At 40.5% G+C, this 23,618-nt stretch overlaps 1 protein-coding gene across 4 annotated transcripts in view; it reads right to left on the bottom strand.

Annotated features, from left to right (window-relative positions):
* The window catches only part of LOC117255460 (UTP--glucose-1-phosphate uridylyltransferase-like), a 30,491-nt gene that overhangs the window by 2,460 nt on the left and 4,413 nt on the right, over positions 1-23,618 (bottom strand). For 2 of the 4 annotated variants that reach the window (XM_033624407.2, XM_033624406.2), the window contains exons 2-14: positions 21,842-21,957; positions 19,106-19,213; positions 8,652-8,837; positions 8,423-8,556; positions 4,017-4,314; positions 3,727-3,924; positions 3,359-3,601; positions 2,303-2,407; positions 1,567-1,654; positions 1,274-1,475; positions 1,080-1,194; positions 919-999; positions 358-811 (exon numbers count right to left, since the gene is read on the bottom strand). In XM_033624407.2, the coding sequence (XP_033480298.2) occupies positions 662-811; positions 919-999; positions 1,080-1,194; positions 1,274-1,475; positions 1,567-1,654; positions 2,303-2,407; positions 3,359-3,601; positions 3,727-3,924; positions 4,017-4,314; positions 8,423-8,556; positions 8,652-8,837; positions 19,106-19,213; positions 21,842-21,940 (2,007 nt within the window). In that variant the 5' untranslated portion in view covers positions 21,941-21,957 and the 3' untranslated portion in view covers positions 358-661. Of the gene's footprint in view, positions 1-357; positions 812-918; positions 1,000-1,079; positions 1,195-1,273; positions 1,476-1,566; positions 1,655-2,302; positions 2,408-3,358; positions 3,602-3,726; positions 3,925-4,016; positions 4,315-8,422; positions 8,557-8,651; positions 8,838-19,105; positions 19,214-21,841; positions 21,958-23,618 lie in introns of those variants that run through there. The other 2 variants (XM_078166511.1, XM_033624408.2) reach the window with 1 other exon arrangement.

Here is a 23,618-nt window from a genome sequence, read left to right as displayed (position 1 = left end):
TATATTTTTTTAAATATTTTTATATATATGTGTGTGTGTGTGTATGTATATATATATTTTTTTTAATATTTTTATATATATATGTGTGTGTGTGTGTATATATACGTACAGTACGTGTGTGTGTATATATGTACATAAATGATTTTTTGACAGATCATCTGTCTCATGTACTGCTGTGTGAATATTGTGACACTTTCAACAAATATAAAAAATGTTATTTTTTGTAAAAGTTACCAACTACAGCTAGGGTTGGGTATCGTTTGAATTTTAGCGATTCCGATTCTGCTTTCCAATTCCGGTTCCTAACGATTCTCGATTCCGATTCTTTGAGGGGCGGGGTCAAAAAATGTCAAATGCTTATTTCACACAATTTTTATTTTTATACACCTTTCCACAAATTGACTCACATTCAGTCAGTCATTCACATTCTGCAGGAAACTAGCAGGTATAAAAAACAGAATAGAAACAGTTCAAGAAAATAAGCATATCTCAAGCCTTCTCAGTCAGTATACGTGAACGTTCAGCACAGATTGTGTTTCCTGCAGTGGAGAAAACTCGTTCACTTGGTGTAGAGGAGGCCTGTACACATAAAAATGAAAAGGCCATGTCTGACGAACAAGGATACGTCGTTTGCATGGTCCACCACCAAGCAGCAGGGTCATCAGATGTAACGATGGGTGGCATATCCTTGTACATCTGCAACTCCGTCCTGGATGGATATGGAGGTCTGCAGTGATGTCATCTTTACAGCATCTTCGTCAGCAAAAAGCTCCTCCAGTGGAGTCATCCTCACAGTTTTGCAGGGAGGTGGCTGCAAAACAAATAACGAACAAGCTTATCCAAAAAAGTTCCAGCATCCATAGATAATAAATAAGATTCAGAATCTATCAAATATAATTTCTGCTATCATATGCTTACATGCTCCTCTTCCTCACTCTCCACTCCTTGCTTGTCGCCCTGGCTCCTCTCACCATCTCCTCCACAATCATGCACTGTTAACTACAGACAACATTTGGCATTTAGATAAAACACTGTAATGACTGAGGAGAGACAGTGTTTGTGCATGAATGACATTTCACCTGTTCAGTGTCGATCAGCTTTCCAGCCAGGAGCCTCTCCTTGATTCGATCCCAGACAGCGGCATTGTCAGTCATCTTCTGGGTGTACTTGGGGTTTAAAGCACTGAGCATGTCTCTATAAACACAAAAACAAACATGACATAACGTTACTGTTAGTGTGAGTCGCTAACAAGTTAGCTAAACTGTTTTCTTACCTGAATGTCGGTGCTTCAGCTTCTGAGAAGGGATGCAGCCTTTTCACCACATGAGTCGTGACTTTTCTGTGGCACTCCTCAACTTCCTCCTGTGACAACTTTCCCTTCGCCGCTAAGGTGAAGGGAGTTTCACGTTGTGGGACCAGCTTGTTAGCTTGAGCAGTAATGTTAGGCCGTAAACTCTGCGACTGCGAGCTTTCATCTATAAAAACACATTTGACACAGTTGCTTTATTAAATTTCGAAACTAAACAAACGTTATTTAAATGTTCAATAAAAATTCACTGAACTTACCCGACTGCGAGGGCTCCGACGAGGAGGTGCTGGCTGTTGGCTGAGCCGGGCTGACGGAGGAGGACGAGGCTTGTGAGGAGGAGGGAGGCTGGCGCAACATGTCGAGCACAGTACATTATTTGATTTGTATACCGTGCTGCTGGCGAAGATGTTTTGCCATATTCGTGGTGCGTCCTCCATTGCATGAAATACGTTTGTCACAGGTGTTGCACTGTGCCAAACAGTCATCCATTTTGACACAATGAAGCCACACTTTAGAGCGCCTGCTGCGCTCCATGATGGCAAACAGCTTACATTATACAGGTTCGTATCGTGTTTTCAACAAAGAAAATATCCGTGTGCAGTCCAAAAAGAGTGGCGTGCCGTGAGAAGCTGGGGATAGATGCAGCTGCACGTGCGTTTTTAACAGAAACGAGTGTGTGCGGCGAGGGACAATTTTTAGGAATCGAAAAGCAGAACTGAAATTAAAATTTCTTAATGATTCAGGTGGAACCGAAAACTCGGAACCAGTTCTAATTTGGAACCGGTTCTCGGGACCCAACCCTAGCTTTAATGCTCATTAATCGAGACTAAACATGTTTTAAAAACAGACTTAACCATTTGTGAACTTATCCTCTTGCCTGAATTAGGAAAACTCAACTTTTTATAAAAAGCAGAATTATTGTAGTTTTTAAAAAAATCTAAAATCAGCAGTGCAGCATCAATGAAAAGTGTAAAAGGGCACTGAAACCTTTACCTTCAGACAGACGTTCTTTCCGAAGGTGACATCGCCGGACACAGTGAGGTGGTCGAGCTCCAACATGTCCGGGATGCTCTCGAACCTGGTCAGAAAATCCTGAACCTGCACAACAAACAACATCAGAATCATCACTGGATATTCTTCCTCTTATTGATTTCTGATCTACGACAAAAACAGTGTCGGCACTTTAAAAAAAGAATCCAACTTGAACCCTTTGACAGTGACGAGAAAATTATTGTGATCTCACAATAAATGACTTCATCAAATTCATTATGTTGAGTTCAGTTTATCCCAAGATGACAAAGAAAAACCTTTTTGTTACTTGCAAAAAAACAACATGTTTGTTTCTTTAGATAAATATCCTGTTATCTTACAGAATAATTATCTTGTTATTTCGACAAAAAACTATGTTTTTTTTTTATGTTGTTGGTTTTTTTTTTTTTTTTTCTGAAAATATCATTAAAAATAACTTTGCTTCCCTAAAATAACGAGACAATTAGACCACTATCACAAGAAAACAAACATTTCTACCTCAAGATGACGATTATAATTATCAGGTATGAGAAATTTATCCCAAAGAAATATTTTTAACTTCTTTTAGATGATAAGATTTATGTCATCATTAAAAGATGATTGTTATCTCATTATCTTGAATTCAGGAAGTTATACCTTTATCTTAAGATAATTAAATAACAGAATAATTTTCTCATCTAAAAAAAAACTGTTCTTGAAATGATTTTTTGAACTTATAAAGATAACAACAAAATTATTCCATTATCATGAAAAACTAACTGCTTTCCTAAAATAACGACACAAACCATTATCTCTACATCAAGATAACAAGATAATTATGAGGTAAGAGAGAACAGGATGTTTATCTCAAAAAACTAACTTTTTGTTTTCCAAGATAACAAGAAAATTATTACTTGAACTCCTGATTTAAAAATAACGTCTGCTTTTGGCCTCCGTATAAAAGAAACTGATAAAAGAAGTGAAGTTGACAGCAGTGATATTTAAATGTTTCCCTGCTCGTGTTTTCCAGTCGTCGCTGACCTTGGTGAAGGAGCTGCCCAGCTTGACATGCGGCGTGGTGGGGAACTCTCTCTTCTTGCTCATGGTGAGCGAGCCGGCGTCCAGGCTGTACAGATTGGACATCACCAGCAGCAGGTCGGACGACGTCTTCACCGGCAGGAAGCGGCTACGGGGGACGTTCACACCCATGGCGTTGTTGAAGCTCTTGATGGCAGCACCTACGGCTGTCTCCAGCTGGATGACGTTCAAACCGCCGTCCAACGTCTGCAGAGACATTCAGGGGTTTGGGGTTAAGAGTAGGAAAAGGCAGCATCTGTACCGTGCAGTGAGAACATTCTGAAGGCCTCAAGGCTGTAAAGAAAGAAAAGTTAATTATTCATGTCCGTCACCTTTGGGTTGACGATGATCTCCAGGTCCATGGCGTTCTTCTCGTGCAGCCTCTTGATGGCGGGCAGAGAGATCCACAGGTTGTTGGTGTTGAAGATCTTAAACTTGGTGACGGACTTGAACTCATCGACGTGGGCCTTCGGCACCTGCGCGATCTCCAGCAGCCTCAGGTGATCCTCGTACTGGATCAGCGTACCGCCCTGCAGAGAGGAGGACACAGAAAGCACAGAGACTGAGCAGAACCTCATCTCATCTTGCCAAGATCACCACGTAAATGAAAACCTGCACTGACCTTGACGTCAGCTCTGGTCTTGTCTGTGACCTCCATGATGAACTCGCAGCGTCTGTCGGCCGGCTGGCTCATCAGGTGGTGGAGGATGAAGAGGTCGACGGTGGCGCCCAGGTTGTCGATGTTGGACACGAAGATGTACTCCTTCCCCTCAGCGAGGAGTTTGTCCAGCACGCCGCTGTTGGAGAAGCTGGCATAGATGTCTCCGTGACCCGGCGGGTACCATGCCTCCCCGTTCTCTCCGCTCATCCCCATGTTTTTGGCGATCGGCAGCAGTGACTCCTTGTTGATCCTCGGATACCTGCGAGGAAAATAATTGATCACTGTGGTAAAAAAACAAAAAGGTACAGATGTTGCATGAGAAGAATTAAGATACTTAAAGGGACAATTATTTATGTCGCACCAAACTATGATTTAACAGGAATGTACATCCGTGTGTTTGCAAAAGGAACTTTTGTAGAATTTTACAATTTTAGCCCAGATTCCAGAAGATTTATATTCTAAAACCACTAACAGAGCTAAGTCTCAAACCCCAAATTTTCATGGTACCAAACTTAATGTAAGTATCAAAAAACTGTCAAATATTCTTGGCCATGTCTGGTCAGATTTATAATCATCTTGTTCTTTCATCACATAGTTCCTGATTTAATTCCTAATTTTAGACTTCATGTTAGTTTAAGTTCTTGTACAGCTGCTTCTGTTTAAACATTTAACATTTGAGAAGTTTGTCTTCTTTTGTTAAATGAAGAAAATGTTTTGCAGAAAAAGATGTTTGTTTATCAAAGTGAGCTACCTATAAAACTAGAATTTGAAATCTGAAGAAAATCCCTTGAGGCGTTCTTGAGATATCACGTTCACAAGGATGAGACGTATGGACGTACTGACGGACAGCCTGAAAACATAATGCCATAAGAAGTATCATTTTAGTATTAGTGCTTAAGACACTGTGTGGAAAGATGTTATACTGTATTGAACCCTGGTTACTACTCTCGGTTTGTTAAGATTTTAAATACAATATATCATTTAACAAAACACTTTGTTAATGTTTTCTGGATTAAGATGAAATGCACTGTTCCTGCTGTTTTTACAGGGTTTCAACACTTTTTTTTTTTAACATTAAAATGAAATAATTTCCACTGTTCTGTCATCAAAACACTGCTCCACCTTCCTCTGTAACAAATGCGTATTTCCCAGGAGGCCACTGACAGTTACTGGAAGAGCAATGGTAATTCTAACGGTAAAATACTTCACCTGAAACAAATGAACACACCTCCTGGCTGCAGTCAAATATAGTTACTGTAGTGAGCCGCACTTCACCACTGCCTCCTGTTTTTTCAGTGTAATGGGACTGACTGTTTCTTTAAATATGGACATACAAACATCGATGTTATAATATTTTACCATTTATACTTCCACAATATATTTAGGCGAGTTTGCACTTCTCTCTTTGAGTTCACTGTGTGCTCTGTGTATCATCATATATCATTGATCCAAGTCAGATGTTAAGTTCTTGTGGCCACAGTGTGTTGTTGGTGATGTCTGTGTCTTCGTTTATGTGTTAGTAATAAAATTACTGTTCAAAAAGATGACTTGCACGTACTTCATACTAACACAATGAACACAGACCAGCATGTTCACGTCTTTACAAGTCAGTGTCGTTACAATTTAAGACACAAGATGAGAAATACTGGTAACTGTAAAAACTCAGTATGTTTAGATAAGTCATAGTACACAGTATGTCGATAAAGAGTCATAGTATAGTATGTCGAAACAAAAGTCATAGTATAGTATGCCGAAAAGAGTCATAGTACAGGATGTCGTAAAAAAAATCATAGTATAGTATGTAAAAAAAAATTAAATCATAGTATAGCATGTCAGGAGAAAAAAAGTCAGTATAGCATGTCGGAAAAAGTGATAGTAGAGCATGTTGAAAAAGAGTCATAGTAGAGCATATTGAAAAAGAGTCATAGTATAGTATGTTGAAAAAGAGTCATAGTATAGCATGTCGGAAAAAAAGTCATAGTATAGTATGTGGAAAACAAGTCATAGTATAGCATGTCGGAAAAACAAGTCATAGTATAGCATGTCGAAAAAAGTCATAGTATAGTATGTGGAAAAAAGTCATAGTATAGTATGTGGAAAACAAGTCATAGTATAGCATGTCGAAAAAAGTCATAGTATAGTATGTGGAAAAAAGTCATAGTATAGTATGTCGAAAAAAGTCATAGTATAGTATGTGGAAAACAAGTCATAGTATAGCATGTCGAAAAAAGTCATAGTATAGTATGTGGAAAACAAGTCATAGTATAGCATGTCGGAAAAAGTGATAGTAGAGCATGTCAAAAAAAGTCATAGTATAGCATAGCATGTTGAAAAAAGTGATAGTAGAGCATGTTGAAAAAAGTCATAGTATAGTATGTTGAAAAAGAGTCATAGTATAGCATGTTGAAAAAGAGTCATAGTATAGAATGTTGAAAAAGAGTCATAGTATAGCATGTCGAAAAAAGTGATAGTAGAGCATGTTGAAAAAAGTCATAGTATAGTATGTTGAAAAAGAGTCATAGTATAGTATGTTGAAAAAGAGTCATAGTATAGCATGTCGGAAAAAAAAGTCATAGTATAGTATGTGGAAAAAAGTCATAGTATAGTATGTCGAAAAAACTCATAGTATAGTATGTGGAAAACAAGTCATAGTATAGCATGTCGAAAAAAGTCATAGTATAGTATGTCGAAAAAAGTGATAGTAGAGCATGTTGAAAAAAGTCATAGCATAGTATGTTGAAAAAGAGTCATAGTATAGCATGTTGAAAAAGAGTCATAGTATAGCATGTCGAAAAAAGTGATAGTAGAGCATGTTGAAAAAAGTCATAGTATAGTATGTTGAAAAAGAGTCATAGTATAGCATGTCGGAAAAAAAAGTCATAGTATAGTATGTGGAAAAAAGTCATAGTATAGTATGTCGAAAAAACTCATAGTATAGTATGTGGAAAACAAGTCATAGTATAGCATGTCGAAAAAAGTCATAGTATAGTATGTCGAAAAAAGTGATAGTAGAGCATGTTGAAAAAAGTCATAGCATAGTATGTTGAAAAAGAGTCATAGTATAGTATGTTGAAAAAGTCATAGTGTAGCATGTCGAAAAAAGTGATAGTAGAGCATGTCAAAAAAAGTCATAGTATAGCATGTTGAAAAAAGTGATAGTAGAGCATGTTGAAAAAAGTCATAGTATAGTATGTTGAAAAAGAGTCATAGTATAGCATGTCGAAAAAAGTGATAGTAGAGCATGTTGAAAAAAGTCATAGTATAGTATGTTGAAAAAGAGTCATAGTATAGCATGTCGGAAAAAAAAGTCATAGTATAGTATGTGGAAAACAAGTCATTGTATAGCATGTCGAAAAAAGTCATAGTATAGCATGTCGAAAAAAGTCATAGTAAAGTATGCTGAAAAAGAGTCATAGTATAGCATGTCGGAAAAACAAGTCATAGTATAGTATGTGGAAAACAAGTCATTGTATAGCATGTCGAAAAAAGTCATAGTATAGCATGTCGAAAAAAGTCATAGTCAAGTATGCTGAAAAAAAGTCATAGTATAGCATGTCGGAAAAACAAGTCATAGTATAGTATGTGGAAAAAAGTCATAGTATAGTATAGTATGTGGAAAACAAGTCATAGTATAGGATGTCAGTGGGGCGCCAGTTAGCATTAACAAAGGCTTTGTCCATGCTGCAGCAGCCGTTGGTTTGATTCCAACCTATGGCCTTTTGCTGCATGTCATCGCCTCTCTCTTTCCCCCTTTCACGCTAACAACTGTTCCATCAATTAATAGCAGAAAAAAACCCTTAAAAAAATACACAGTATAGTATAGTTTATCGAGAAGTCATCAAATGGTATGTTAAAAAAAGTCACAGTATAGTATGTTGTAAAAAGTAATAGTAAAGAGACTCAGTATTGTATGTTCAAAAACAGTCAGTGCAGTATGTCACAAAACCTGTTAAAAAATATAGTATAATATGTTGGAAAAAAGTCAAAGTATAGTATGTCGAAACTAGAATTACGCTTTGGGGTTGTATGCCTCCACACACCAGTTGCACTTACAGTTTACATCCACGTCAGTGAAAACATGGATGCTTCACACACGTTTTCCCCTCGACAGCACAGAAGATCTATACAGTGAGCACAGTTTCAAGGTGGACTCAAACTCAAATGAGATGGACACAAGGTCACACCAAAGTCTAATCAGTTCATTCTTGAGTCCAAGTATATGTTTGTGCCAAATTTGAAGACATTCCCTTCAGGTATTCTTGAGATATTGTGTTAATGAGAAAGAGATGGATACAAGGTCACGGATGACCTTGACATTTGACCTTTGTGTGTGTGTGTGTGTGTGTGTGTGTGTGTGCGTGCTCTACCTGCTCTGGTTGAAGGTGTGGATCTTGACACGGTGGTGTTTGTATTTCTGCAGGATCTTGTTTGTGTCTTCGTCAGTGTTGAAGGAGTTCATGAGAACGAGCGGCACTTCTGCGTTAAAGGTTTTGTTCAGATGCTGAAAACAACAACAGAAACACAGAGTTCAGTTCAGCCTGGTGCGAAGGTTCAAAGGTTCAGAGCTGCTTGTTGTGACGTTTTGTGAGTCTCTACCTCGATCTGCTGGACGGTCAGGTCCAGGAAGGTGTTCTCGTTGCGGACGCTGATCAGACTCTTGGGACCCTTACAGCCCATACTAGTTCCCAGACCGCCGTTCAGTTTGACCACAGCGAGCTTGTTGAGGCTGGCGGTGATGTTGTCAGGAAGACCTTTCATCTTGATCTTCTCGTACGGCTGGATCTGAGCAGAGACATAATTAAAGGGACATTACGTCAGGTTTTGACTGGGTAGAACAGAGTATCACAACATGTGTGTGTCGACAGGTAACATGCCTGTGCCTTCCCCTCTTTCAGTACACTAGGACGCCAGCGTCCTCAGCTGACACCACGACGTCTTTCAGAGGTAGCAGAAGTTAAGAGGAACTCAGCCATCCACTGGTACCTACCATGTCCTGCTATCTTGTCGGGAAGGTGGTTAAATAATGCTCGAAAGGTGGGCTAAATTTTGTCGAGGGAAAAACTGACATGGTCACTTTCACAGAGGTCCCTGAACCTCTCACCTCAAGATATGTGAAATTAAAATGGTTTCTATGGATACCCACCAGTCCCCTCTTTACAGACATACCCGTTTTATGGTCCTGTGCTGTTTTTGGCAAAAACTGCAGACTTTCAAGAGCACGGCAGCGTTTGCGTCTAAGTTGCTAAGCAACCTTAACAAGCACTGCTTCATAATCTATTTACCCAAAATCCTGAGAGCAGAGTTGATCTTCTTCCAGGAGCTGTCTATAAGTGTGTAGGCCTGTTGTCTGTGGGACAGATGTAAAGCTCTGACAGCTCTGCACTAACATGATCAACTTCTCCTCCATATTTATCACAGACTGGATATTTACGGAAGAAGGGAAAGATATCTGTCGGCTGTGATTGGTCATTCCTCGTCACATGACATGCGTTGCGCGCTGCTGTGTTCCAAAAGTTGGGGCGCAGCCGTGGCACCCTGAAAAATAGGTGCTTGGGAACGCGTGCACACCGCGACAACATCACTCTGGGGTTGCTCTGGTGTTTGAGCTCGACGGTGTGTCTATATTGAAAACAATGAATTTGAGGGTGCAATAAACGCAGCATGTGTACAGCACCTCGTCATTGTTACAGAGAACGTTTCCACCTGCACATGTTCCTGCTCAATTTCAAGTTATCTTCTTACTGTGCACGTCATGTTTGGATGTAGTATAACATGTTTACCTATCTAAACAGGTAAAACGATGAGGTTTCACTTTAAAGACTTGTCTTCTGTCTGCTGTGCCTGCATCCCTGTCTGTCTGTCTGTCTTTTTTAGTAACCTGTTCCCCAAAATGTTTTTGTATTACTAATCAATGCACACAAAAACACTCCACTCATTCACACCTGCAAACACATGCATAGATTTAAAAGTGCTGCAGTTTGACAAGATGAATATTAGCTTCCTGCTTCTGTCTGACAGTCTGAATCCAAATGAATGATGCAGCAAAGCTTTGACATCAGAAGTTAGACCTAAACACAAGCTAACTTTATCTACTGAAGCCACGAGAGCAGAAGCACTTTAGTGAATTGAATGATGTCGGGATATTCTCTGGTGAATGAATTTCCTGCCTGCCAAACACATTTACACTTATAAAAGACAAAATATATGTTTAACCGTGTCCTCAGGGGGTAACTGACATTATGCACTGAGGAAATCTGCAGGTAAACAGGAACAGACTGAGGTCGAGGTCAGACTGAGAGCAAACAGTTTGCTTTACAGAGCAGACAGCAGACTGTTAGGCAACGACACAACCTTATTTTACCCTGATTGCCAACCAGTGTTAACACAGCTGGAGGACAGTGGCTTAATATTACACACAGTGAAATATATTTTAAAAAATATCTACTTCATCATTAAACAGTTCTGACATGGAAGTGTTTTTATGCTGTCACGACTTCAGGAACCTCGTTTTCCTTTCAGAGTGACCAAAACATGTAACTTCACATGTTGAAACGTGAAGCCTGAAATAACTTACTAAGTAATACTAAAGAAGGATCAAAAGACAAGTTGATAAAATCATGTACAGATGCTACAATAAAAAGAAAAGAAACTGAAGGGACAGATGGAAATCAACACATACTGACCCAAAGTCCAGACAGTTGGGACACTATGTTAAACAGAATGCAATGATTTGCAAATTCTTTTTAACCTATATTCAACTGAGTACAGTATGAAGACGAGATATTAAACATTCAAACTCATAAACTTTATTGTTTTGTTGTATCATTCTGAGTTTGATGCTGCAAAGGAGCAACCTCGAAAGTAGTAAGGCCAAAGAATTTAGGGATTCCACATCTACAACTGATAATATCATCAAAGGATTCAGAGAATCTGGAGAAATCTCTGCATGTAAGAGGCCAAGGCTGAAAACCATCACTAAACCTCCGTGACCTTCGACCCCTCAGGCAGTCTCGCGTGACCAGCCTCCCTTACTCCAGAATGGGAGTCTGGGGACATTTGTCTTTTGTTTTGTAATAGAAATGAACAGGGATATCCAGACCACGTGACGGCGTTGCCATAGGTTCAGCACGTGTGTTACATGTAACAGAGACATTGCAGCTCTGCAATAGAGCTGAATCAAATGAAATCATATCTATTTTAATCTCTTGTTGCGATGCACTGAACACTTCCTTTTCTGTTGTACTACGGACAACAATTTGGGAAACAGCAATTCCGGTGTAGGCGGGTGTAAGGCAAAGCTAATCAGCCGTTAGTCGAGGAAGTACGGAAGTACATGGATTTGGATCCAATCACATCACTGCCGCTGGGAGCCAGAGCTAGTTCTATTACAACTTTCCTATGGGAATGTCCACAGACGACAGAGTCAGCCAGCGTGCTGACGTCATCGGCGTCTGTGTAAGAGACTGCACCTCAGGCTGCACTACATTAGAAACCACAACTGTCTAACAGGAGACACTGTCTCACGTCCTCCAAACTAGAGTGGGACATTATCTGACAGAGGACAAGAGGCTGTGGTCTCACGTCCTCCAAACTAGAGCAGGACATTATCTGACAGAGGACAGGAGACACTGTCTCAGGACACCAAAGTCACAGCGGAGCAAACACTGCAGACCTCCTGTAACAAACAACACGTCTAACATGTGTGTTGTCATTCAGTCAGCAGGACACCTGCATGAGAAGTGTTCAGGTGCTTCATCTGACCTCTCAGAGGGCGTTTAATCTGCCCACAGTTCAGTCTGTCAGGTGTATGCAGCATTTCTGACAGGTGTTATAACAGTGTTGGTCAGTCTGTCTGCTCTGTGTCACATTCTGCTGCAATAAAAATGATTGAAGTCGATGAACAGACTGAAAACTGTGTCTTAGGAGGTAAAACTGATGCTGACAAAGTTTTCCTTTAGGAATAATTTGCAGTTGGAAAAAAAGGTAATACATCGCAATAATATCATGTCATGACCAAAGTATTGTGATACTATCGTATTGTGAGCCCTTGGCGATTACACCTCTATCATTTATTGATTCATTCATTTATTTTCATGGTAAAAGGATAATATATGCAACCAAAATTCTGGTAAACAGCAGCATGAATTAGGGCTGTGTGATATGATGATATATATATTGTGTGACGAGAGAATAATGTCTGTCGTTTCATATTTTGCTCTATCGTTGATATCGTTATGACGCAAATTACACTTTTTACGGCAATATTTTTCGTCATTTGGAGTCTGTCCATCTTTTGCACGGATCACACTGATTAATTACTCTTGGCTTTTTACTTCACGAAGCTTTTACGGCACTTACAGTCACATAACGAGTTTATAACTTTTATTCATTGGATTAAAATGTGCTATATCGTGATATGAGATTTTGGTCATATCACCCAGCCCTAGCATGACTCAAATAAAAGTGATACAAATACATATAAAGATCATTAAATGGGAGTAACTGGTTACTAAACATAACGACAGCTCCTTTTTCAGCCGCAGAGAGGGACGTGTCCCAAAGCCTGCCGCTGTGTTTACACCCTGCACCTTAATGTAGCTTCATTCAGCTGTGAAAGTGACTACAAACGTACACTCCGTGTGACACTGAGTGGGAGTGTGCAGGGTCCGGTTTAGAAAGGCCCCATCAGACTTTCGAATGCTGCGGCGGTCAGACTATTCTTAGTCCTAACCTTCACTCAGCTCGAGTATTTTGGGAACACTGAGGGGTGGAAAGCGTGTGTGTGTGTGTGTGTGTGTGTGTGTGTGAGTGAAATGTCAGCATGCTGATAAATAGCTGGCTTTAGGCTGAATGTTCTCTGTACTCAGATCTGGTTACGTTAGCTTGTTTCTGAAGCAGGAACAGTCCTACGTTCAGTCAGATGATAAAATGGATCATCTTCATCTCTGCGGTGCACATTTTGATTCATAGCTCAGCTCACTGACAACACAGCTCCAGATGAACTGCTTTAATTACATTTCCTACAACAGCTGCGTTCTTTTCGTTCATTCACTACACTCCGTTTTACGAGCGATGGTGGGAACGGATACGTCTTTAGATACGCAGCAAAGGCTCTTTGTGTCTTCTCCTGTTTCTGATGCTGTTGGAGATTGTTGAGCGTGAAGGCAATATTGAAGTCATTAAAGACAGACTCTCAGGTGCCTTCTCCTCAATAACACACACCTAGCTAAGCCAGTACCCTGCAGACATTTATGCACAAAGCATTCCCTCTTGTGGAGTATTTCACCGCAGGTAGGACGGTCTTAATAAAACTGGGCTGTCGCTGCAGCAGGAAGTGGTGCTACATGGTGAGAGAAAACAGAGGGAAAGGACTGTGACATCTGTTTTTGCTCAAGAGGTAGAAAACCTATAACTACCAGAATGCACTGCGCCTCACCGGACCAGTAAACATTGGGCGACAACGCTATGTGAACTCGTCAGTTTGACACAATGGCGGCCGGATGGTAACAAATGATCCTGTATTACAGTTAAATATGTTTCTAAAGACATCTGAGGAGAGAAATGAGCGATGCTGTGACAGAATCTTCATTTATATTCGATCAGTGCTGCTTAGCTTTACGGTTTGATCTCAGTTTTTTTGGCCTCCATTTTCACTGTGCAGGAAACAGTATGACACCTACTTCCTGTTCACAAACTTTCCCTATTACAGCTAAACAGGGCACTAAAAATGTTTCTGAAAACATTTTAGGGGAGAAACAGGCAGTGCAGTAACATAATCTTGATATATGTTTTGTCAGTACTTCCACGTTTTACCGTTTGATTAGAGTTTGGGAGACAGGGGGACGGGTCCGTGTCTTGACCTGCTTCTATGCCCCTTGTGTCTGCGATGGCAGAATGGGTGGTCGGCAAGATGAAAATGCGGAAGTACAGCTTGTACTTTAATCAATGGCCTGGGAGGGCAAGCAAACGCTGCCGGATGACAAGTTTTGTGCCATCTGCGTTATTCAGCAGAGCTTTGCCGTGGGGCAAGGAGAGATATGTAAGCACTGGTTTGATGGAAGGAAGTTTACAGTTAATGTACACACACTACCCACACTGTTAAGATAAAGAGCTGGTTGAAAATCGGAGAAGTGCCCTTTTCAGCAAAGATAGTTGTGTTTAGATTTCCATGAGCCAACAAATGGATACACGTAGGGTTTTAGCGGTATACTGGTTTCAAGGTATACCGCTGTATGAATCATGAGTGCTAATATCGTAGGCAACTGGACTTGCTTGCATTTCTTGAAGACGTTTCGACTCTCGTCCAAGAAGCTTCTTCAGTTCTAAGTAGGGATGCACCGAAAATTCGGTAACCGAACATATTCGGCTGAATATTGCAAAAAAAACCCCACACATTCGGTATTCGGTGGAATAAGTTAAAAGCAAGGCCGAATAACAGTGGCGTGTTTTGATAACGCAATCAAACAGCGTGCCGTGACGGGCGGAGTAAAATGTCGGCAGTGTGGCGATCCGTCCATCACCGCACTCGCATTTGCGACTAAAAATAGTTTTGAGGGAGCAAAATAGGCTTAAATCATTCAGCACACTGTGCGAGCAGCCTACAGATTTCAACCAGCAGCAGAAACGAAATCCAACTGGTTGTGGGTTGAACGGGGGTCACAGACACAGACAGTAATGTATCTCTGTCAAATACGGCGGCCATCGGCTTACCTGCGACAGAGAAGTCGGCTCCAATAATATCCTCTTCTCGGCGTCATGACTGCCCAGTAGTACCTGAACAGCCGAGCCGTGGCGGCACAAAGGTATGTGACGTGTCAGAGGAGAAACGGGCCGATCACATTACTCTTTGTGGCAGGTAACGGCCCACAAACCTCACCGCACTTTAGGGACTGTTCTTTACTTATGAAGGGACTGTTCTTTACTTGTCAGGGGAGGAGGGTGGCTGGTTGATTTTTGTTTTATTTATTTATTTTATTTTGATCCCCCCTATGTTCATCACTTTTTGATGTTGTTTTTGAAGTATGAATAAGTCAATAAGTAATTTATTCCATTGAAATATCATTGATGTATTATAGAAAAGTGATTTATCTTTTTATAAATGACAAAAGGCACATCTGCGTCATTTTCGCTGTGGTATCCTGATACTACTCAGAACCATGATATTTTCACTGGTATCGTACCGTGGGTCCCAATTTTGGTACCGTGACAACACTAATCTGGAGGGGGTTCATCCGCAAAAACTAATGAAAAACTAAAAAATGGCATTCGGTATTCGGTACTCTGTATTCGGCCAAGCATTTAATATTATTCGGCTTCGGCCACAAATTTTCATTTCGGTGCATCCCTAGTTCTAAGTGACTGGTGCAGAGTTGAACGAGTCACATTGTGACACCAACAATTCAAAGTCAAAGTTCACTCCCACACAGGGTTTAAGGCATGCAACTCTGCATCAGTCAGAACTGAAGAAGCTTCTTGGATGAGAGGTGAAACGTCTTCAAGAAACGCAAGCAAGTCCAGTTGGCTACGATATAGCACTTATGATTACTTTGACCTGGATGACTGAGAATCTTCACCGACACCTCTGTAAGAACATTGACAGTTATCGTACTATGACCATTTCTTCATCTACAGTGTTGCAACTGGATGGAGAATCTCACCTTTATTTAAGTTTTTTTCAAAGGGGAAACTTAATTCATACTTACAGGGTTGGGCGATAAAACAATCTCGAAACGGGATCACAATAAAATGTCGATGACGATAATAAAGTAAAGTTACTTTTACTCGATATGGACGGACCTAGATATACCCAAACTTGGCTACTTGACGGTCTGCAAAATCTGTCGCTGGTTGGTGCCAACCAGGACGGGACACACAACAAACCTTTTCCATCACCTGAAAAGGTGGCATCCCAGCGAGTACACTGAGAGCATGGAAGTCCAGCCCCAACTGCAGTCAGTCCACTAACAAGTGTTGGCCAATGGCCGAGCACTTCGGCTACTGTGGGCAGCGCTAATGTGGCCTCACAAAAACAGCAATCAATTGTGTCCTCTTTTGCCGCCGTAACCCGAAAAGGAGCAGAGATATAACAGACGCAGTGATACTTTCTAGCCAAAGACGTTATGCCCATGAGCACTGCGGAGAAAGACGGTTTCAAGTGCGAGACTGCGGGTAGGAGCTCACAGGCAGGAAATATTTTTGTCAAACTGCTCTGCCCAGCTTTACAACAAGTGCTGTGAGAAGCTGGAAAACCATTTGGTTTCTTCAGGTGTCAGACATTATCAGGATACTTTTCAAACTCTAAGCATTATCAAAATATATCGTGATAAATATCGATATCGATCAATACGGGGAAAATTATTGTGCTAATATTTTTTGCCGTATCGCTCAGCCCTACATACTTAGATTAAAAATAATCCATTATATTCAATTATTACACGGCTCTATTAAATGCTGTATTCTGATTGGTAAGTAGCGGCATTCTGCGGTCTGATATTACTGTGTAATGACCGCTGCTAGTAGCAGCGGTCCGCTGCGCGTCGGGGTTCTATTCCCCTGTCGGGAGTTATTTTCCCAGTATTCACCGGCTCATTATACATTATCCCTTACTTATTACACGGCTCTATTAAATGCTGTATTCTGATTGGTCAGTCACAGCATTCAGAGGTCTGATATTACTGTGTAATGACCGTTGCTATGCAGCCCAGCGTTGCTAGGGACGCTGCTTTTCATTTTCTCTTGATTCCCTGTAGCTATTGTAGCGCAGATTCAGTCGTTGCCGGCAGTTTTTTTTTCTCTCCTCCCGATTTAATTTATAAATAGTGCTGCACATTTTGGTAAAAATGTGCGATTGCGATTATGGTGGACAATATCGCGATTTGCGATTGCGATTACAATATAATTACAATAAAATGTATTTATTAAATGGTATCATGAGTCTTTTTGCTTGATTCAGTGTTTCCCCTACATTATATCAGGGGGGCACTGACCTGACATTACGTTATTGTTATGGACAGACAGTGTGTCTGTGACCATCAACAGACTGAGCACAGTCAAACTCGCTGCTCACACAGCAGCGCAGCACGGAACTGTACACACAGCAGAGCGAGCCTGTGTTGCGTTCAGGCGTTGTCACGTAAATGACAAATTCCAGCACGCCATAGCACAACACAGCAGCATGTCAAGTGGGCCGAATCCAAGCAAAATTGCTCAATTTTTCATTTGTTATGGAGTCCATGATTTCCCTGTGACACTTACAAATGTTTGCTTAACTGTGCTTGGATGTTGTTTTATGAGGCTCTGGCGGCTTTCAGTTGTCTCTTTGTCTTTAACGTTACACGGCTCCGCTTTCTCTCGCATGCACTCTTCCTACTTTTCTCTGTGCTGTCTCAAGTGTTGATATAGATTGGTTGTGTTGCCGCGGGACGTGGCGACTTTAACTTTTAAACTTTTACACAGCACATCTTTCAGGTACGGCGACGTTGGACAGAAAGATGTGCTGTGTAAAAGTTTAAAAGTTAAAGTCGCCACGTCCCGTCTCAAGTGCTGATATAGATTGGTCATGTTGCCGCGGGACGTGGCGACTTTAACTTTTACACTTTCACAGCACGTCTGTTCAACGTCGCCGTACCTGAATCCAAAGTATCACCATGTAACAGACGTTTTTTTCGCCACCTACTCAGCCTGTTCATGGTCGAGCTCATGCTCTTCAGCGTCTGTGTTGGTCACTGCTGCACGCCGGCTGCACGCACCAGGATAGCTTGTGGGCGTGATGTCAATAAACTCCACACACTACAGGAGAGGCAGTCACGTTCACAGGCACACACGTTAACATTTATTTAGCCTACATTAAATTGCAAATCGCAGCCTTTTATGCGGTTATGTAATCGCACAGCCTGACATCCCAATTGCGATTAGATTAATCGTGCAGCACTATTTATAAATCAATAAAAATCGTATAATTAATCAATATTCTGTCTCAAATTATTTATTTAACTGATAATTAGCCGTGAAATAAGCTGCGCGTCAGGGTTCTATTCCCCTGTCGGGAGTTATTTTCCCAGTATTCACCAGCTCATTATATGTTATCCCTTACTTAACGTCCTTAAAGTTCATCCCTTTAAGGATCATTCTAACTGATAATAATACAAATTCTGTAATACCGTGAAACCACAACACTCCGAATTTTACTGGGGCTACTGTTGCAACCCTAGACACACAACACTTTTATTATGCTGCACAGGAATTCTCAGAAAGATTTTCTGATGTTTTACGAACTTTTCCTGTCGTTCATTGTCTATTTGTCACAATCTGTTTGCACCAGGTTCTCAGGAACGCAGCTCAGCCTCGCTTTGAATTTTCCGCAGTGGCTACTTGCGGTATTACTGCGAAAAACATCCCCTACGACCCAAAAAGCATTTTGACAGGACAAGTCAAACTGCAAACAAGCACAATAACTCTTTTTATTCTGAATTTTTGATCCATGGAGGTTTAATATTTAGAAAACATTCCTCAAGCTAAGAAACGCAAATTAAAAACCTGTGACAACATCACAGTGTAAAGTCTACGAGCCGGGGGAGATCTTATAGGCGTACTGCACATATTCAGTGGGCTGCAAACTAGGGAAGTAAAACAGGAAGCTAGAGGTTTTTCGGGTATACGCCAAGCGAGTAATTCTCATTTGAGCTAATAGGTGCTGTCTTAGGTTCCTGTATCTATAATCCATCCATGGTTTGCAGGTATGCTTTAATTTTTCAGGTGCACTCTGCTCTCCTTAACACCATTTGATAGGAGACATTTTCTGGGACCATAGAGAGCTGAGGGAGGAGGGCACTATACACAATTTATATTATTATTGGGTGAACTATTCCTTTAATGCACAACAGCTAACACTGGTCCAGCTCGACTCCTGATGATCTGTGCAGTCAGTTAACACTTTGTCGTTCTGGTGTCTGAGCTGGGCCTCTGTATGACCTTGGATTACAACACAGAGGATTGCAACATGAGACCCTGGCCTCTGGGAAACAGTGTGACCGGCGGTATCTGGAGCTTACCGAGTCCTCTGGCGGACGGTTGATCTTGGCCCATTCGACTGAAGGACCTTTGACCTGCAGGAATCTGTGGAAGAGCTCTTTGAAGCCATCGAAATCTTTTCTGGAGATCTGAAACAGAACAAACCACAAAAACTTCTGATAAACTGAATGGCAGTGACAGTAAGAACAAAAATCTATCCAGCTGAAAGTCTGCAGAGTCAATATTTGTTTTGGGGTATTTCTTTAAGCAGATAAAACTCCGGCACATTTAGAGGAATGTTTACTAATGTACACAGCCCCATTCAATTAACCAATGAATACATATTTCCTGTGTTAATCAGCAGACACACAGAGGACAAAACCCAAAAAGTAAAGCTGGTGATTTACAAAAAAAAAGAACATTTTGAAGCGCCAACAGGCACCAACTCTCAACTCTTTTAAATCAAGGCTGAAGACGTTTCTGCTGCTGCCTGTAACTTTCATTCTTGTATCTTATAACCATCTTCGTATGTTTAAGCTTGCTTTTATTTTCTCTTCTCTATCTCTATCTCTCTGTGCTTTTATAATGTCTTTCTTTTTCTTTGTCTCGATGCTTTTGATGTTTTATGTAAAGCACTTGGAGCTGTCTTATTGCCGAACTGTGTGACATAAATAAACTTGCCTTGCCGCATTGCATTCATGGCAGCAGGATGGTGTGTGTGAGTCAAAATAAACTACAGAGTGTGTGTTCATGGAAATGAAGGGACATGTCGCGCAGTGCAACAGTGTGGCTCACTGATGTGATTTAAACAATGGAGCTCCACGGCACAGAGAACGACAGATACACACGCTACTCTTGTCAGAATACATTCACTGTTGGTTTTGGTCTTTTTTGCGCACGAGTGTGCAGAATGTGTGTGTGTGTAAACTCAGGGTTGTTCACCTCATGTTCAACCAGAAGGCCAAAACTCTACCAGCAGAGTCTGTGTTTTATCTGTGTGATAAGATGACCAAGTGGACCCTCTGTATGCAACACTTTACAAATATTTGTAACAGATACATTAACCTATGACGACACTCGTTACCTCGTGTGCCACTGTAACTGCAATCTGTGGTTCAAAAATTCACATTTTTAAAATGTTTTGATGCTGCCTCAGACTGAATTCACTCCGTTTACCACAGCTAAAAACACAAAAACAAGGCAGGAAATTGTGAACCTTTGGATTCTTGTAGGTCTGCTACAATTAGTTGTCGACTTATTGAAGTCAGCGCAAATGATAAAGGTCATGTCCATTTGTTGTACGATGCTGCCTGCTCCGTGACAATGTCGCCAACATTTTAGCCAACATGATGCCAGAATAAACAGCAGCGTATCCCTGACCATAAGAAGACTTTGATGCAGCACTAAAGCCAAATGAACAGAAAAAAACTAGCATTACCTTTGACCTTTGGATTTAGTGTGTCATTAGATGTGCCTGAATAGTGGGTGGAATTTGTGACCCACCTGCCAATTTTGGTGTTTCTAGGTCTTAGGATTTTTGCTGCAGGAACACTCACAGCAGAAAAAGACAACGACAATGAAGAAGACGAAGATGTAGAAAAAGATGATGAAGACAGCAAAGAAGACGAAGATGTAGAAGATGACAAAGAATAAGACAAAGAAGAAAATGACAGTGAAAAAGACAAAGATGACAAAGAAGACACTAAAGAAGACAAAGGGGAAGACGAAGACGTAGCAGACGATGACGAGATGACAAAGTAGAAGATGAAGACAAAGAATAACACAACAATAAAGAGGAAGATGAAGACGCAGGAAAACATGACAAAGAAGACAGCAAAGAAGACAACGAAGAAGACAGAGATGTAGAAAGAGACGATGACGAAGAAGATGACTGTATGACAAGAAAACAAAGAAGTAGACAAACATGACGAAAAAGACAGCAAAGACAAAGAGGAAGACAAAGAAGAAGACAAAGAGGAAGACAAAGAAGAAGACAAAGACGTAAAAGAAGACAACGTCGAAGAAGACGGTAAAGAAGATTGCAGAGAATAAGATGAAAATGACAATGAATAAGACAAAGAAGATAACGAAAAAGAAGACGAAGAAGTAGAAACAGATAATGAAGAAGACAGCAAAGAAGACGATGACATTGCCGAAGATGACAACGACGACGACAAAGAAGATAAAAGAGAAAATGACATGAAGACAAAGAAGACAACAACAGAGAAGAAGGTAGAAAAAAATTACAAAGAAGACAAAATAGAAAAGGATGACGAAGAAGACAGCAAAGAAGACAAAGATGAAGACCATGATGACAAAGAAAATAAAGAAAAAAATTACAAAGAAGACAAAGAAGTAGACGACAACAACAAAGAAGACGAAGACGTAGAAACAGATGACAAAGACAATAAAAAATAAGACGGCAACGACAAAGCAGACGACATCGAGGACAATAAAGAGGATGACGAAAAATAAGAAGGTAGAAAAGACAATGAGGAAGAACAGCAGCTGCTTGGACCTCTAAACACGGTTCTATCAGCTTAAAAATATATATATATATATCAGTCCATTCCCTACACAAGTTATTACAGTGTTAAGGCGACCCAGTGACTGTTTGATGATGTCTGACGTAAACTTTAAAAGAAACTCAGGAGTTGAGTTACAAGAGTTGAAAACTTCCACAGAAACATGTTCAGTAGTTGAGAGCTTATTCTGTAAAAACATTACACAGCTGTGGCTGTGAGGTGGTACGGGTATAAACTGAGACTTCTTCTTACCTCTGCCTCCGCCTTGTTGGCTGTACTGAGCAGCGCCTCCAACTCGCGGTGCATCGACTCCTCATGCTGCTGACGGAGCTTCTCCTGGAACTCTGTCATCGCTCCTCTGGTCAGGTCTGTAAGGACGCACAGATCTTTAAGTTTTACTTTTCATTAGAGACCAAACCCTGAGGACAATCTGTTTATCTGCGTGTATGAGGTCACACACTGCTGATAAAACAGTCAACTCAGACAGCCCTTAAAGACAGAGTGCCCCTTACAACGAAGACTCAACTTACACAGAACAGTTCAGGACAGTTTAACATCTATCAAAACACATACTGTAGAAAAATCTTAACAGGAGCATCAGGTTTACTAAGGTTCGGACGATATCTGATGTGTTTCTAAAGCTGCTTTCAGTCCTTAAAAAACAAACAAATTCAACAGAAAACACAAAGTATTGATTTTAAAGATATTACTACAAACTATTGGCAGCTGCAGTCTAAACATGTGAGCTGACCTTGAACAACCTGAATCAGCTGAGGCAAACCGTCTTGTTCAAGTTTGCAAATTGTGCAACGTCAGTAAAACATATCTGAAGTGAAGTCTCTGTATCTCTAAAAACTCAATCTGAACGCTACCATAAAAATAATATTTTTAATGACACCAACAACAAATTTTCCCCCAAAAAACAGCAGTATACTGGGAAATAACAGGGCTGCCCCTTAATAGTGCACCAACCTTAAGTCAACCAGAAAAGCATCGGCAGTCGGCAAGATTTCATTGGTTGCTTAGTCGTAGAAAAACACAAAACAAACAAATATGAAACTCTATTAGGAGCTGCACCTTGTCAAAATAAATCCAAACCTATATGACTGGACCGTGTGTGACTTTAATGTGAAAGGACAGACACAGGAAGTGTCCACGCTCAGCAGTCAGACAGGAGTCAGGTTAATTTCCAGGGCTGGTACCTGCGGTTATTCCACAGGCTAGTTAATAACATGTCGGGCAGGAAATCCAAAGTGTGGGATCATTTTGAGAAGGTGAAGGACGAACCCAAGGTGATATGTAAACTCATCTTCATTGGTCGACTACAAGGGGCAAAAAAATCCCACTGGCTTTTTGTTGAGGGCACCAGGACGACCCTAACTTCCGTGGTGGCCAACACATAAAGTCATCCCTGCAGCACATTTTCACATTTGTTCAATAAATTATTTAAAACATTTTCCACTTAAACAAAATATATGTGCTCTTGATCAATATATCCTTATCTGATTTTTTAAACTCCCAAATATCAATATCAGTATCCGGCTAAAAAAAATAAAATAAAAAAGATAAGTCAGTATTGGTTGGGCTATAAATCAAGTCTAAAGCACCGACTATCGAAAACTGTCAAGTACCAAAACTGGCGTTAAATATCTGGTCAGGTTTTGAGTCTTGTTTCCTCGTTGTCTGACTGGCTAGTTCCTGGTTTAGCTCAGAATTTCCCCAATTTTAGGTTGTAATTTATCTGGGAAAGGTTCTGGTTTATAGTGTTTATAGAACATTTGAAAAAGGAGCATTTTTGTATCTTTACTGCAACTATTTATTCAGTTCCTCACTTCGACTTTTCCATAAAGTCACAGCTGAAACTAAGATACCACACTTAAAAAAAAAAAAAAAAAAAAAGATCTAATACAATTTGGAGGCTTTTCAAGGTTCATGTGTTGCAAACTTTGACAAGAAATTCTCCAATTTAATCTAAAATGTAAAGATCACAAACGCTGAAGTTACAGTTTCCAACAATTAATTCAGAGAC

This window comes from Epinephelus lanceolatus, chromosome 3, assembly GCF_041903045.1.
Source record: "Epinephelus lanceolatus isolate andai-2023 chromosome 3, ASM4190304v1, whole genome shotgun sequence".
In the NCBI taxonomy this organism is placed as follows: Eukaryota; Metazoa; Chordata; class Actinopteri; order Perciformes; family Serranidae; genus Epinephelus; species Epinephelus lanceolatus.
The sequence above is the reverse complement of the archived record's forward strand: the minus strand, read 5'-3'. Positions and strand labels throughout refer to the sequence as shown.